Source organism: Phaseolus vulgaris, chromosome 5 (genome assembly GCF_000499845.2).
Source record: "Phaseolus vulgaris cultivar G19833 chromosome 5, P. vulgaris v2.0, whole genome shotgun sequence".
Classification (NCBI taxonomy): Eukaryota; Viridiplantae; Streptophyta; class Magnoliopsida; order Fabales; family Fabaceae; genus Phaseolus; species Phaseolus vulgaris.
Genome location: NC_023755.2, coordinates 24,265,598 through 24,281,441, shown reverse-complemented (window position 1 = coordinate 24,281,441; position 15,844 = coordinate 24,265,598). Strand labels below are relative to the sequence as shown.

Below are 15,844 nucleotides of genomic sequence, written 5' to 3'. Positions count from 1 at the left end.
GTTCGACTGCTCGCTGTCGCAGTCGATTCTTGGTGTTTTCACCGTTTGTTTGGAGTTCTTTGAACTGTTGAGTTTGCTGAGGAAGGATGAGGACAACACGCTCCAGTTTAGTTGCGCCATCAATAGACGAAGATGCTGTGTCTATGACGCAAGTGATGGACATGATGAGGACGCTGCAGGAGAACGTGGCTGCATCGCGTTCTGAACAGGAAAGGATGCACGAGGCGCTGGTGGCCTCGCAAGCAAGGAACGAAGAGCTCAACAGGATCAACGAAGAGCTGCGCAAAGCCCTTCAGAAGCGGGAGGAGCGTGCGGCTGGGGATAGATCTGCACCCCCATCCCCACCACGCAGCTTTCCTATGCCGTTTTCCCAAGAGATCATGGACTCAGTGGTCCTGGCTAACACTTTGGTAGTGAAAGCGTCTTTCACTGGGGTGGAGGACCCTGAAGCCCATCTCACGGCGTTTCATACTCAGATGATGCTCTCAGGGGGCTCAGACGCGGTGTATTGTAAGGTGTTCATGAGCACTTTGAGTGGAACGGCGTTGGACTGGTTCGTCAATATACCCACTGGCCATATTACCACGTTCCAACAGTTTTCCAAGATGTTTGTTGAGCAGTACATAGTGAACAAGGCGCCACCTTTGGTGTCTTACGACTTGTTTGATATAAGGCAGTACCAAGGGGAGTCCCTGAAGGATTTCCTGAACAGGTTCGGAGCTCGGATAGTTCGTTTGCCAGGAAAGGACGAAGAGATGTTCGTGCACGCCTTTAAAAAGGGCGTGTTACCTGGGCCTTTTAGTGAGTCGCTCATCAGGAGCCACCCCACCACGTTTGCTGAAATCCGGAGACGTGCTGTGGCTCACATCGTCGCCGAAAGCGAGGTCACCGAGAAGAGGGGAAACGTGGCCCCAACCAAACCACGCGCCCAAGCACGGGTACAACCGCAGAGGTTAATGGAGGCGGCAGTGGGAAAGAGGGATCAAAGGACGCGCCACCCTTACGACCCCAAGAAAAATAAGTGCAAGGGGCCAGGGCGCCCAGGGAGGGTAATCGCCCCCAAGGTATGAGTTTGTAATGGGTTTGGCTGATTTGATCGCCATCCCAAACATTGCTGCCAGGCTCAAAGTGCCTGAGAAAACGACGGAGAAGATTTTGGGGCCAGAGCCAGACGCATTGTGCAAGTTCCACAAGAGTTTTGGCCACTCTATCAACTCGTGTTTGGCTCTAGGACACCAGCTCGCCCAGCTGGTCAAATGTGGTTTCCAGAAGGATTACTTGCTAGAGAAGCAAGCGGACCAAGCGTCAGGGTCTCAACCGGCGAGCAGCGGAGGGCAACAACACGAGGTGCCCATTCACAGCGAGATCCACACCACAGCTGGCGGATTCTCCGGCAGGGGGTGCACAGCGTCGCACCGAAAGAGGTACGCGAGGTCGATAATGTCAGTGGAAGTCTTTTAGGATCACTCGCCCGACGTGGACATCACGTTCACGAAGGGGGACCTCAGGGACGTGGTGCCTCACGACAACGACCCTATTGTGATCTCGCTTGTCACGGCGGATGTGATGTTTTTGCCAACTTTTGAGAAGTTACAACTGTCCCCTGATCAACTACGACCATATGGGGGCTGCTTGTACGGTTTTGCCGGTGACCAAGTGGAGGTGAGGGGGTATATCAAGCTGAGGACGACTTTCACTGACGGCTTGGCCTCACGAACGGAGAAGATCAGGTATCTTGTTGTAAATGCCCCGTCAGCGTACAACATACTTCTGGGAAGGCCAACGCTCAACAAAACAGGAGTTGTGCCTTCGACGAGGCACATGAAGGTCAAACTGCCGTCTATGGAGGGTATGATCATCACTATTTGCTCCGACCAGAAGGAGGCGAAGAAGTGTTACGAAAACAGCCTCAAGAACAAGAGGTCTGTGTGCCACGTAACCACAACGCCTCCCCCTGGCGTGGAGCCGGAGCGCGAACCCCGGCGAGTTTCGGATGCGGCGTTAGAGGTGGTCGCCGAGGGCGATGTGCCGATGGGGAATGTAGAGGTGAGGTCAGAGAGAAACTGCTCGGAGACCGCCAGAGAAACCGGTATCTCGAGGGCGCTGATCGCTAGCGAGAGGAAACCTCAGCCAGTCGAGGAATGGCTCGAGAAGGAGATCAGCGGTAAGGTGTTTAAGTTGGGAAGAACCCTGGATAGCAAGACGCAAGACCATATCGCCGAGGTAATAAGTAGACACTTGGATGCGTTTGCGTGGGCTGCTTCAGATATGCCGGGGATCGACCCCGATTTCTTGTGCCATCGTTTGGCAATGGACCCCCAAGTCGAACCCATCCGCCAAAGAAGAAGAAAATTCAATGAGGAGAAGAGACAGGCGATCAAAGAAGAGACGCAGAAACTACTTGCAGCGGGCCACATCAGGGAGATCCAATATCCAGAATGGCTCGCTAACGTTGTCCTGGTCAAGAAGAGCAGCGGAAAATGGCGGATGTGCATTGACTTTACAGACCTAAACAAGGCCTGCTCGAAGGACTCTTACCCTTTGCCAAGCATAGACGCCCTAGTAGACAGTGCATCAGGGTGCAAGCTGCTCAGTTTTCTGGATGCCTTCTCGGGGTACAACCAAATCAAAATGCACCCCATGGACGAAGAGAAGACCGCCTTCATGACGGAAAGGTCATGTTATTGTTACAAGGTAATGCCCTTCGGGTTGAAGAATGCAGGGGCCACATACCAAAGGCTGATGGACAAGGTGCTCGCACCCATGCTCAGAAAAAATGTGCAGGCATACGTCGACGACATGGTCGTGACGTCCCTGGAGAAAGACAAGCACGTCACAGACTTGGAAGAGTTGTTCATCACAATAGCCAGGTACAAGCTAAAACTGAATCCTGAAAAGTGCGTTTTTGGTGTAGAAGCAAGGAAATTTCTGGGGTTTCTCCTGTCAGAGAGGGGAATTGAGGCTAACCCCGAGAATTGCGCCGCCATTTTGGCAATGAGGAGCCCCGCCAATGTGAAGGAGGTGCAGCAACTCACGCGGCCGATGGCCGCCCTGTCTCGATTCGTATCGGCAAGCGGAGAGAAGGGCCACCCATACTTCCAATGTTTGAAGAGGAACAACAGATTTGTTTGGACAAAGGAGTGTGAGGAGGCCTTCGTAAAGCTCAAGGAATATTTGGCGAGCCCTCCAGTTCTGTGCAAGCCCCAAGACATAACACCCCTCAGGCTGTACTTTGCCATAACTGAGAGGGCGATCAGCGCAGTGCTAGTGCAGGATCAGGACCAAATCCAAAGGCCTATATATTTCGTTAGCAAGGTGCTACAAGGCCCGGAGGTAAGGTACCAGGCCCTAGAAAAGGCAGCATTGGCGGTTGTATTCTCGGCGAGGAGATTGCGCCATTACTTCCAGAGCTTCACGGTACTGGTGATGACTGATCTGCCAATCCAGAAGGTTTTGAAGAAGCCCGATGTGGCTGGAAGGATGGTGAAGTAGGCGGTCGAGCTTTCGGAGTTCGACATCAAGTATGAACCCCGGGGATCGATCAAAAGGCAAGTCTTCGCCGATTTCGTGGTCGAGTTGCCCTCCGAGGTGGCACAGAACACCGAGGGTGACTTTCGCTGGGTACTCTCTGTTGATGGGTCGTCCAACCAACTGGGCAGCGGGGCTGGGGTCATTTTGGAAGGGCCCAACGGAGTGTTGATAGAGCAGTCATTGAGGTTCGCTTTCAAAGCAATCAACAACCAAGCAGAGTATGAGGCTTTGATCGCTGGAATCCTGCTGGCTAAGGAAATGGGGGCGAGAGCTAAGAAGATCTTTCGCTTCATTTGAAGTGGTGCACGTGCCAAGAGAACAGAATGCCCGAGCTGACTTGCTAGCCAAGCTCGCCAGTTCGGGCAAGGGGGGCAGGCAGAGGACTGTCATTCAAGAAACTTTGAAAGCGCCTCGAGCATTCGTGGCAAGCCACCAAGTTCTCCACGTTTGTAGATCAATGGGAAGACTGGCGAGAAGTCATAGATCCCTAACGCAAGAAACTCTGAGGGCGTCGAGGGTCAGAGCGCGCCCAACGGAAGGGGCAAGATCGATGCAGGTTTGCGCTGTCCACGAGCCAGACACGTGGATAACGCCTTACCAACGTTATTTAGCGGATGGTGTGCTTTCAGTTGACTCAACTGAGGCCAGAAAAATAAAGAAGAGCTCCAGCAAGTTTACCCTTATTGACGACGAGCTGTACAGGTTTGGATTCACACACCCTCTTCTTGTATGTATACACGGAGAGAAGTGCACGAGGATTATGGCTGAGCTCCATGAGGGAATTTGTGGGAACCACATTGGAGGTCGATCGCTGGCGACAAGGACTATCCGTGCAGGCTATTACTGGCCCACGATGAGAGAAGATTGCAAGAGATACGCCCAGCGTTGCAAGCAATGCCAGCAGCACGCCGATTGGCACAAGGCACCCCCAGAAGAGCTGAAGTCGATTTACAGCCCCTGGCCGTTTGATACTTGGGGAATTGACATTCTGGGACCCTTCCCATTGGCAATCAGGCAGATGAAGTACTTGGTAGTGGCGATTGAATACTTCACCAAGTGGATCGAAGCGGAGCCAGTGGCCCAGATCACCGCACACAAGATCGAGAGCTTTGTATGGAAGAACATAGTGTGCCGGTTTGGTGTGCCTAAACGCCTGGTGTCAGACAATGGGACTCAATTTGCAAGTCACCTCTTGAAAAAGTTGTGCGAAGAGGTGGGGATACAACAGGTGTTTGCATCCGTCGAGCACCCATAGACGAATGGCCAAGTGGAGTCTGCCAATCGGGTGTTGCTGAGAGGTTTAAAGAGAAGATTAGAGAAAGCTAAGGGATCGTGGGCTGAAGAGGTACCCCGCATAGTTTGGGCATACCATACCACTGAGCAGTCAGGAACCCACGAGACCCCCTTTAGTTTGGTTTATGGATGTGATGCGATGATTCCAGTCGAAATCCAGGAAAGCTCGCCGAGATTCCAGAACTTTGTGGCGGAAGACTCGAACGAAGAAAGAAGAATGAATCTGGATTTGCTGAATGAGGTCAGGGAGGAGGCGAGAGTGAAGGCCGAAGCAGTAAAGAGAAGAGTTGAGCGAAGGTACAACTCTAAGGTAATGTCAAGGCAGTTTAGAAGTGGCGATCTGGTGATGAGGAAGGCCCACCAGTATGAGATGCAGAACAAGTTATCGCCTAAGTGGACGGGACCGTTCAGAATAACCGCGGTGCTCGGGAATGGCGCCTACCGCTTGGAGACGTTAGAAGGAGGGGCGATTCCTCGCACTTGACGCCACACATCTCAAGTTGTATTACAGTTAAAGCTTTGTAAGTAAAAACGAACATGAAGAGATTTACATGCTTTCTGTTAAAACAGTTTGAAGGGGGCACTCTTTTTTCCCTAAGGAGGGTTTTTAATGAGGCCACCCAATAAAGAAGAGTTTTCAAAGTTTAAAGTTTCTGAGATTGCATGCTTGTTGTTTCGAAAGTTTTAGGAAAAAGACATTATCACTCGTACGTGATTGTTCCGTTCGGTTGACCGGGACGTCTTCGTGCACGACCTCAACCGTTAGCTGGGGTCTCCTTCCCGCTGGTTGCCCGCGGATTCCTGCAAAAAAGGGGACAAAGAGGTGCCCTAGCGGCCGTGTGCACTCCGACGCTCAAGTCAGCCAGCAAGAAACACCAAACAACTGTCCACCCACGTATCTGAGCACCGCGTGTGGCACTCTGAAGGTGGTAAAAGAATTGTGTATATGTATGTGTGTTGTCTCCTTCAGGCAAAAATATTCTCCAGTCACTTGTACGTAACCTTAAAGCACGGGCAAGCAACCAGAGAGTTTCTCATAAATTTGCCAAAGGTTCCAACCCTTTTTCCGACATTCCCAGCGCTATTTAAACTGCCCCAGCATTTAAAGCGCCTTAAAGCGCTTTTAATCTCAAACGTAACGCACTCATTAAAGCGCTTAATTACGGAACATAGCGCATTTAAGACGTTGAAAAGCTCGGGAGCCATAATAGTACCTGAATGCTCGAAAGGGAAACTGTATTGAATATCTTTAATTACCTGGCACCTGACTAGGGGGTGTTTCTATTCCGGCATGGCTGTCGTACACGTGGAGGGCCTCACGACGCCATGACCCCATCTGGGGGCGTTTCTGCCCATCTGGGGACGTCTCAACGTGTGAGTCCTCCTGCTTGGGAGTGCTACTGCGCTAGGGGTGACTTTTTGGGTGCGAACTCATGCCCCCAAGTATCTAGCCACTTACTTTGAGAGCGTATCTGCCTTTCTCTCGTACCCTGCACCCGCTTACCCTGGGCGTGACCTTCCTCTTGGGTCGTATCTGTCCCGAAAGCGTCTCTAGGGTGGCAGGGGTACTTCACGAGTCAGGCTGCCCTACCCTGAGGTCATCACTATGGCCTTGAAGCCACCTCTTTTTTCTCTTTATCACTTTCCCGAGATATCGGGTCATGAGGCTTTCCCACGGCGTCGCTCCCTCCATGGTCTTTCCTACCCATGGGTATCGGGGAACCATACCGTGATTGCCTTACTTTTACACTGTTTGATCTGGCTACGCCCTGTCTTTATTTCTTTGTCACATACGATTCTGCCTATGCGATCTCATTCTCATCTTTTCCCTTCACACGCTTCAATTATTTTATCTGTGTTCTGCCCATTTCTTACACTTCGTTGGGCGGTTTGGTATGATCGGGTAAGGTCGCCCGCCAACCCTCACGCCCATGGAGAGGCTCACCAAGTGGCGCCGTATCGTCCACGGGACGTCTCTGATACCGAAAGGCCCTTTCTCTGATCCGTAACGCCCGGCGCCCACGCCTAAGGAGAGGCCTGCTAACAGCAGCACCGTATCGTCCCCGGGTGTCTAAAACGCTGAGCGCTCTGGAGAGGGTCTGTTCCCTCCATGGTCTTTCCTTCCCATAGGTATCGGGGAACGCCCTGCCAGCAATTCGCTGGCGTTTGGCGATCTCATCTCCCTCCACAGTCTTTCCTACCTGTGGGTATCGGGGAGGTAACGCCTGTGACTAACTTTGCCTTTCTTTGATTTCTTCTCCCTCCACAGTCTTTCCTACCTGTGGGTATCAGGGAGGTGACGCCAGTCGGTATTTGGGTTGGCGACGCCCGCGACATCTCGCGCTGTCGTCGCCCTTTACGTCCTTCCTGGCAACGCCTCGAGCGTTACCTTTACTTCGACATTGACCTTAATTCTTGCCTTGGTCAACGCCTGATAACAGCGAAGAGCCCAAGGCTTTGCCTGTGCCATCCACGTGGCGCTCCTTGTATAGCTGATGGGACCTTCTATCATTCGACTTGATCCACGTGGCGCTGCTGGTATGGTTGATGGGGTATCTAGTCATTCCATTTTCTGACTCCTGCTGTACCCCTGGCTCACTTTCGACGGCGCATCGTACCACTGGATATTCTGTTGATACGACGTTTTCTGATTTAAACCAGTGGTGCCAGCGTCATCCTTTCATCTTCTGCCACGTGTATCAATCGTGCGGTGCATCCATTCACGTCGTTTGGCGCTCTAACCGCTTTATTTAACTCTTCAAACTCTGGAACTATCCTCATCATTTTCTCACTCTTCATAACCTACTTACGTTCTTTCTTCTTGTACCCTTCCTTCTTGCACCCTTCCTTCTCTCAACTCTTGCATTTCTAGCCATCCTGATCTTGTTAAAGAATGTCTTCTCACGATGCTTCCTCCAGGGTCCGTCCCAAAGACTTGTACCCTTGGGCCTCGAGTGAACTTCTTGATGAGTGTTCATGCTTGCTCTCCACCAGGGTCGTACGGGAACACAAAGGGGAGTTATGTTCTTATGACCAACGGGCCTTCGCAAGGAGGCACGATGACGACATCGCTGTGCTCCCTTGCACTCTGGGGGAGCCAGTGTGTGGAGACGAACGGGCCAACGACGGGGTCCCTTTCTTTTACTTTTACCAGGTGGTGTTCAAGACCATCGGGGTGCGCTTACCCTTCTCCTGGTTCGAGAAGGAACTGCTGACGGAGATCAACGTTGCTCCGGCCCAGTTATACCCCAACAGCTGGGCCTTTGTCAAAGCCTTCGACGTTCTCTTCGGGTTTCTGGGTTGTGCACCCTCGGTTGACCTCTTTCTTCACTTCTTTGAGGTGAAGAGACAGAGACACAACCTATGGGTAACTCTCAGTAATGTGCCCGGGAGGGTTCTCTTCACACCCTTCCAGAGCTCGTTCACCGGGTGGAAAGGCCGGTTCTTCAAGATCTGTCGTACTGACCTTGTTCCCGACGCTCTGGATGGGTTTCCGCTGTACTGGGTGAGAGAGGAAAAGGTCCTCAAAGCCAAACCCCTCAAGAATCTGGCTCCAAGTGATTAAATAGCTTGTCGGATTCTTGCTGAGGCGGGAGGCTTTGACTCTACTACGCTGATCAGCTTGGAGTTCAACGCTAGGACTCTTGAGAAGTACATATGTGAGAACCACTGCCTTAGGCAACTTCGGCCTTCGTTACTTTCTAATTGTGCCTGCCTTTCTTCACGGTGTCTCTAATACATCTGTTCCCTTTGTGCAGGTTCGAAAATAAGCCAAGAAAAGAGGACACAACTTACTCAAGCGCTGCGGGCTGGGAAAGGGGCTTCGCCTTCCTCCAGTGATGACTCTGATGAGCGCTGAGAAATGGCTTGTTTGTGTTTTTGCATGATTTGTAGCGTTTGCTCCGTTTGTACCGAACATTGCTTGTAACAACAACTTTTCAATATCATAATTCTTTACAACGCCACTTTACTTTGCATATGCTTCATATACCGCGCGACTTCCTTTCGTCTCGTTCTGCCAACGATGCATGCTTTTGTTTCGGCGACGCCTTCTTTCTGGGCGACGCCAAGACCTAGGCGACGCCTTCTTCCTTGGCGACACCATGGCCTAGGCAGCGCATCACATTAATAAGTCAACTGAAATAAAATTTTAAGTTGGCTGCATTCCAACTGCGCGGGATAGGGCCTCCATCTAAAGTCTCCAGGTTGTACGAACCGTTGCCCTTAGCCTCAGTAACTCTGAAGGGCCCGGTCCACTTGGGAGACAGCTTATTCTCCAACACGTATGGGTGAGCTTTCCTCATCACTAGGTCGCCCACCTGAAACTGTCGCGGCTTTACTTTAGAGCTATATTGCCGCTCCACTCTTCTCTTCATCGCTTCAGCTTTTATTCTAGCTTCTTCCCTGGCCTCTTCTAGTAGATCCAGGTTTACCCGTCTCTCCTCATTAGATTCCTCCACCACAAAGTTTTGAAAACGCGGTGAGCTTTCATGTATTTCTACTGGAATCATCGCGTCCGACCCGTACACCAAACTGAAAGGCGTCTCCATAGTAGAGGATTGGGGCGTGGTGTGGTATGCCCATACAATCCTTGGCACCTCTTCCGCCCACGCCCCTTTGGCCTTTTCTAACCTTCTTTTTAACCCCCTCAGCAGAACTCTGTTTGCTGACTCTACCTGTCCATTGGTCTGGGGGTGTTCAACCGACGCGAACACTTGCTTGATTCCCACTTCAGCGCACAGATTTCTCAACTGTTGACTGGCGAACTGGGTCCCGTTGTCAGATATCAGGCGCCTGGGTACGCCAAAGCGACACACGATGTTTCTCCACACAAAATGCTGTACCTTATGCGCAGTGATTTGCGCCACGGGCTCTGCCTCTATCCACTTAGTGAAGTATTCGATGGTGACGATCAGATACTTCATCTGCCTGATTGCCAGTGGGAAAGGGCCCAGGATGTCAATTCCCCATGTGTGGAAAGGCCACGGGCTGTATATGGACCGCAACTCTTCTGGCGGCGCCTTGTGCCAGTCGGCGTGCTTTTGGCATTACTTACACCGCTGGGCGTGCCGTGCGCAATCCTCTTTCACTGTTGGCCAGAAGAAACCTGCGCGTATTACCTTGGAGGCTAAGGACCTTCCTCCTACATGGCTTCCGCAGATGCCTTCGTGTAGCTCCGCCATTATCCTGGTGCGCTCATCGCCACTGACGCATGTTAGGATAGGGTGAGTGAAACCGTGCCTGAACAGCACCCCATCCACCAAAGTATATCTTGCGGCATTTCTTTTGATTTTCTTACCCTCTTCAGGGTCCACTGGAAGAGCCCCATCCGCCAGGTATCGTTTATAGGGCGTCATCCAGGTGTCTCCCTTGGACAGGACACAGACCTGCATCTGCTCTTCCTCAGACACACCCGCGTATATACTGATGCGGGGCGCCCTCTGCGTATCTTGGGTCAAAGAGGAGTGACTCCTCGGCCTTCCCCTTGATGCATAAATCTGGAGGACATCCACCCTGTTGTCTTCCACGAATCGACGCGGAGCTTTGAGAGTCTCCTGGATCACTGTCCTCTGTCTACCCCCCTTGCCTGAGCTGGCCAGCTTTGCGAGCAGGTCAGCTCTGGCATTCTGCTCCCTCGGGACGTGTATTAACTCAAGAGCGTTGAACGCCCCTCTCAACAACTGGACGTATTTTAGATACGCCACCATCTGTGGGTCCTTCGCCTGGAACTCACCCGACACCTGCCCCGTAATCAACTGGGAGTCGCTCTTCACTAGGAGGTTCTGTGCGCCCATCTCCTTGGCCAAGAGCATTCCTGCAATCAGGGCTTCATATTCTGCTTGATTGTTACTTGCCTTGAAGGCAAAACGCAAGGCCTGCTCAATCAGTATGCCGTCAGGTCCTTCCAGCACTATTCCCGCACCACTCCCTTGTTGGTTTGAGGAGCCATCAACCGAGAGCAGCCACTGTGAACTCGCTTCCACCTCTTGCTCACCTCCGGGCGAAAGTTCTGCTACAAAATCCGCGTACACCTACCCTTTGATGGATCCTCTAGGCTCGTACTGTATGTCGAATTCTGACAGTTCCACTGCCCAACGTACCATTCTTCCTGCCACATCGGGTTTCTGCAGCACCTTCTGTATAGGGAGGTTGGTCATCACCACCACCGTAAAACTGTGGAAGTAATGACGGAGCCTCCTAGCCGAGAACACTACCGCCAGCGCCGCCTTCTCCAGTGCTTGGTACCTTGTCTCAGCCCCCTGTAAGGCCTTGCTTACAAAGTAGATGGGCTTCTGACTCTGGTCCTGCTCTTGGACCAATACAGAACTGATGGCCCGCTCCGTTACAGTAAAATACAAACGGAGGGGCACGCCCGTTACCGGCTTGCAGAGAACCGGAGGCGTCGCCAGGTACTCCTTCAGCTTAACGAAAGCCGCTTCACATTCCTCAGTCCATGCAAAGCGACTGTTTCTCTTGAGGCACTGGAAGTACGGGTGCCCCTTTTCTCCTCCGGCGGAAACAAACCTCGAGAGCACCGCCATCCGCCCTGTCAACTGTTGCACCTCCTTTACCGATGTCGGACTCCGCATGGCGATAATAGCCGCACATTTGTCGGGGTTCGCCTCTATCCCCCTCTCGGTGAGCAGAAAACCCAAGAATTTACCGGCCTCTACCCCGAAAACACACTTCTCGGGGTTCAACTTGAGGCGGTATTTGGATATTGTGTTGAACAACTCCTCCAAGTCTGCCATGTGCTGCACCCTGTTCTGCGACGCCACCACCATGTCGTCTACATAAGCGTATACGTTCCTCCCAAGCATTGGCGCCAGGACCTTGTCCATTAACCTCTGGTACGCGGCGCCCGCATTTTTGAGCCCGAAGGGCATCACCTTATAGCAATAACTGCATGTTTCAGTCATGAACGCAGTCTTGCTCTCGTCTCTTGGGTGCATCTTGATTTGGTTGTACCCTGAGAAGGCGTCCAGGAAGCTTAACACCTTGCTGCCGGACGCGCTGTCCACTAAGGCGTCGATGCTGGGCAACGGATAGGAATCCTTTGGGCACGCCCTGTTCAGGTCCGTGAGGTCAACGCACATTCTCCACTTTCCGCTCGCCTTTTTCACCAAGACGACGTTGGCGAGCCACTCAGGGTACTGAATCTCTCCCTAATGTGGCCAGCACTCAGCAGCTTATGCGTTTCGTCTTTCACCACCTGTTGTCGCTCCTCATTGAACTTCCTCCTTCTCTGACGCACGGGGCGGACCGTGGCGTCCATGCTGAGGTGGTGACACAGGAAATCGGGGTCGATGCCCGGCATATCCGAGGCGGACCATGCGAAGGCATCCAGGTGGCGCGAAATCACTTCTGCCACCCCTTCCTGTTCCTCTGGACTTAGCGAACTTCCTAACTTGAAAGCTTTGCCGCCAATCTCCCTTTCTAGGGCGTTAGCTGCAGGTTGCTCCCTACTATCATCCTCGACGGGCGCCGCTTCTTCTACGGGCGCCGCTTCTTCGGCGGGCACCGCCTCTTCTACGGGCGCCTCCTCCATTGGCACATCTGCTTCGGGCATCGCCCTTTCTGCTATGGCCTCTTCAGACGTCAGTCCAGCGGGCGTCGCCTCAATCATCGTGGCGTCCGCGCTCGGCGGACGTTCGTACACCATGAAAACGCCTCTCTTCGTCTTCAGGCTGTTTTCGTAGCATTTCCTCGCCTCCTCCTGGTCTGATCTGATGACTATCACCCGGCCACTGAGGTCCGGTAGCTTCATCTTCATGTGACGGGTGGAGGATACTGCACTCAGACGGTTTAACGCTGGTCTGCCCAGCAAAATATTGTATGCAGAATTGGCGTTCACGACGAGGTACCGAATGCTCTCTGTACGGGAGGCCTCTCCGTCTGTGAACGTAGTCCTCAACTCCAGGTACCCCCGGACCTCTATCTGGTTATCCCCAAACCCATACAAGCATCCCGTATAGGGACTCAGCAGATCGGGGGACAACCGTAACTTATTAAAGGTCGACAGAAACATGACGTCCGCCGAGCTTCCTTGATCAACAAGCACTCTGTGGACCTTCCTTCCGGCCGTGACGACTGAGATGACAACGGGATCGTTGTCATGAGGCACCACATCTCGGAGGTCTCTTCTTGTGAACACAATATCTGACTCCTAGGGCTCCCCCGAGAGCCTCTCTTCGATTGAATTCACCCCCCTCGCGTATTTCTTCCGCTGGGAGGCGGTGGGTCCTCCGCCGGAAAAACCTCCAGCAATGGTGTGGACCTCGCCAAGCACAGGCATCTCATGTGCTGGCTCATCTGCCGGCGGCGGCAGGGTGGCGGTCGTGGTGGACTCTGCGACATACTCTTTCAAAAACCCAGTCCTCACCAGCTCATCTAGCTGGTAGCCCAACGACAGGCAATTATCAATTTGGTGCCCGAAAACCTCGTGAAATTCGCACCAAGAGTCTTTGCGGGGCCCTAACACCTTGTCGGTCTTCGCCGGTCGCCTCAGCCTCTCGGCTATGTTGGGCACGGCGATCAAATCCTTCAACTCAACTACGAAGTTGTACTTCGCCGGTCTTGCTCTTTCTCTGGCAGGGCGTTCGCCTCCTGCGGAGCCCCGGGGCTGGGGCTTTCTGGCTTCGTAGGGGCGTCTCGCCTCTGGCTTCTTTCTTCCCGTCGTGGTCTCATTGACTCTGACGGGTTGAACTCGCACCGGTCCCCTCGGGCGTGAGGACACGGCGCTGGTGCACTTCACACATACCTCTCCTTCCGAAGCGATATGCTCTACCGCCCTACGCCGTAATTCAGCGAAAGTCCTAGGGCGATTGCGGATAATGGATTCTCCAAAGGGCCCGGGGCATACGCCTTTCACAAATGCGTACACGATCATAGGCTCCTCTGTTGTACCAACCTTCACAACCTGGGCCCCAAAGCGATTGATATACTCCTTCAAGGTCTCCCCCTGATACTGCTTCACGTCAAACAGGTCGTAAGAGACCGGCGGCGGGGCCTTGTTGGCCAAATACTGTTCTCTGAATAACCGCGACAACTGGCGGAAAGATGTGATATGGCCCTCGGGGAGGCTAATGAACCAGTCCATAGCCATCCCGGTCAGGGTGCTCATGAAGAGCTTGCACTTGGCGGCATCAGAACCGCCTATCAGGACCATCTGTGTGTGAAATGCAGCGAGGTGCGTCTCTGGGTCCTCCATCCCAGTGAAGATTACCTTGGGTCCCGCGAACGTGTTCGGGATCGCTGCATCTAGGATCTCCTGCGAGAAAGGAGTGGAAAACTCCCCCGGTCAACAGGACGGAACATTTGGCGCCCACCGTGGGGCTCGATATAAAACATCAGTCCCATCGCAAGTTCGAGGAAAATTTACCAAGCTACAGTAACGGTGAAGGAAGTTGGAGTGACAATGGCCCCCACCAGACGAAGAGCAGCGCGTGCAGCCCCAGCAGACCTATCCATGCAGCAGGTCCTGGAAATAATGAGGGGGCTGCAGCTGGACATGGCGGATTCGAAGATGGAGCAGGAGCGCATGCAGGCAGATCTTGACGCCTCGCATGAGCGCAACGAAGAGCTCCACCGTGTGAATGAGGAGTTGCGCCAGGGCCTGAGAAACGATCGAAGGCGGCCTGGACAGGACGAGACGGAGAACCATTCCCCACGGTGGGCGCCAAATGTTCCGTCCGGTTGACCGGGACGTCTTCGTGCGCGACCTCAACCGTCAGCTAAGGACTCCTTCCCACTGTTTGCCTGTGAATTCCTGCAAAAAAGAGGACAAAGAGGCGCCATAGCGGCCGTTTGCACTCCGACGCTCAAGTCAGCCAGCAAGAAACACCAAAAAAAACTGTCCACCCACGTATCTGAGCACCGCGTATGGCACTCTGAAGGTGGTCAAAGAACTGTGTATCTGTATGTGTATTCTCTCGTTTAGGCAAAAATATTCTCCAGTCACTTGTACGTAACCTTAAAGCACGGGCAAGCAACCAAAGAGTTTCTCGTAAGTTTGCCAAAGGTTCCAACCCTTTTCCCGACATTCTCCGCGCTATTTAAACTGCCCAGCATTTAAAGCGCCTTAAAGCGCTTTTAATCTCTATCGTAACGCACTCTTTAAAGCGCTTAATTACGAAATGTAGCGCATTTAAGACGTTGAAACGCTTGGGAGCCCTAATAGTACCAGAATGCTCGAAAGGGAAACTGTATTGAATATCTTTAATTACCTGGCACCTGACTAGAGGGTGCTTCCATTCTGGCATGGCTGTTGTACACGTGGAGGGCCTCACGACGCCATGACCCCATCTGGGGGCGTTTCTGCCCATCTGAGGACGTTTTTACGTGTGGGTCCTCCTGCCTGGGAGTGCTACTGCGCTAGGGGTGGCTTTTTGGGTGCCAACTCATGCCCCCAAGTATCTAGCCACTTACTCTGAGAGCGTATCTGCCTTCCTCTCACACCCTCCACCCGGTTATCCTGGGCGTGACCTTCCTCTTGGGTCGTATCTGTCCCGCAGGCGTCTCTGGGGCAGCAGGGGTACTTCGCGAGTCAGGCTGCCCTTCACTGGTACTATCACTATGACCTTGAAGCCACCTTTTCCTTCTCTTTATCACTTTCCCGAGATATCGGGACCTGAGGCTTTCCCACGACGTCGCTCCCTCCATGGTCTTTCCTACCCATGGGTATCGGGGAACCACACCGTGATTGCCTTGCTTTTACACTGTTTGATCTGGCGATGCCCTGGTTGGGCGACGCCTCTACCCGGGCGACGCCTTGCCTTGGCAACGCCTCCACCCAGGCGATGCCTTGCCTTGACGACGCCTTGTCCTCTTGGCGTCTCTACACCTGGGCGACACCTTGAGTTGACTTTGACTCTCCAGTCGTTGACTTTGACCTTGACTTAATCAACGCCCTGATACGGGACGGTACAGGAGGCACCAGTGATGATTAAAGACCTCAACGCTCTCGTGCGTCTTGAGGCAAGAAGAGAAAAAGTCCTCCTCGCCTTTGAGCGAGTGCAGG

The 15,844-nt window shown here is 53.0% G+C and overlaps 2 protein-coding genes across 2 annotated transcripts in view; both read left to right on the top strand.

Moving 5' to 3' along the window:
- Positions 1 to 521: 521 nt before the first annotated feature.
- On the top strand, positions 522 to 1,070 carry LOC137834167 (uncharacterized). The gene has a single exon (XM_068642230.1). It carries the CDS (start codon positions 522 to 524, stop codon positions 1,068 to 1,070), a length of 549 nt encoding a protein of 182 aa, XP_068498331.1.
- Positions 1,071 to 1,077: 7 nt separating this feature from the next.
- The window catches only part of LOC137834166 (uncharacterized), an 85,483-nt gene continuing 70,716 nt past the window's right edge, over positions 1,078 to 15,844 (top strand). The window contains exon 1 of the mRNA XM_068642229.1: positions 1,078 to 1,310. Within this exon, the coding sequence (XP_068498330.1) occupies positions 1,078 to 1,310 (233 nt within the window). The remainder of the gene's footprint in view (positions 1,311 to 15,844) is intronic.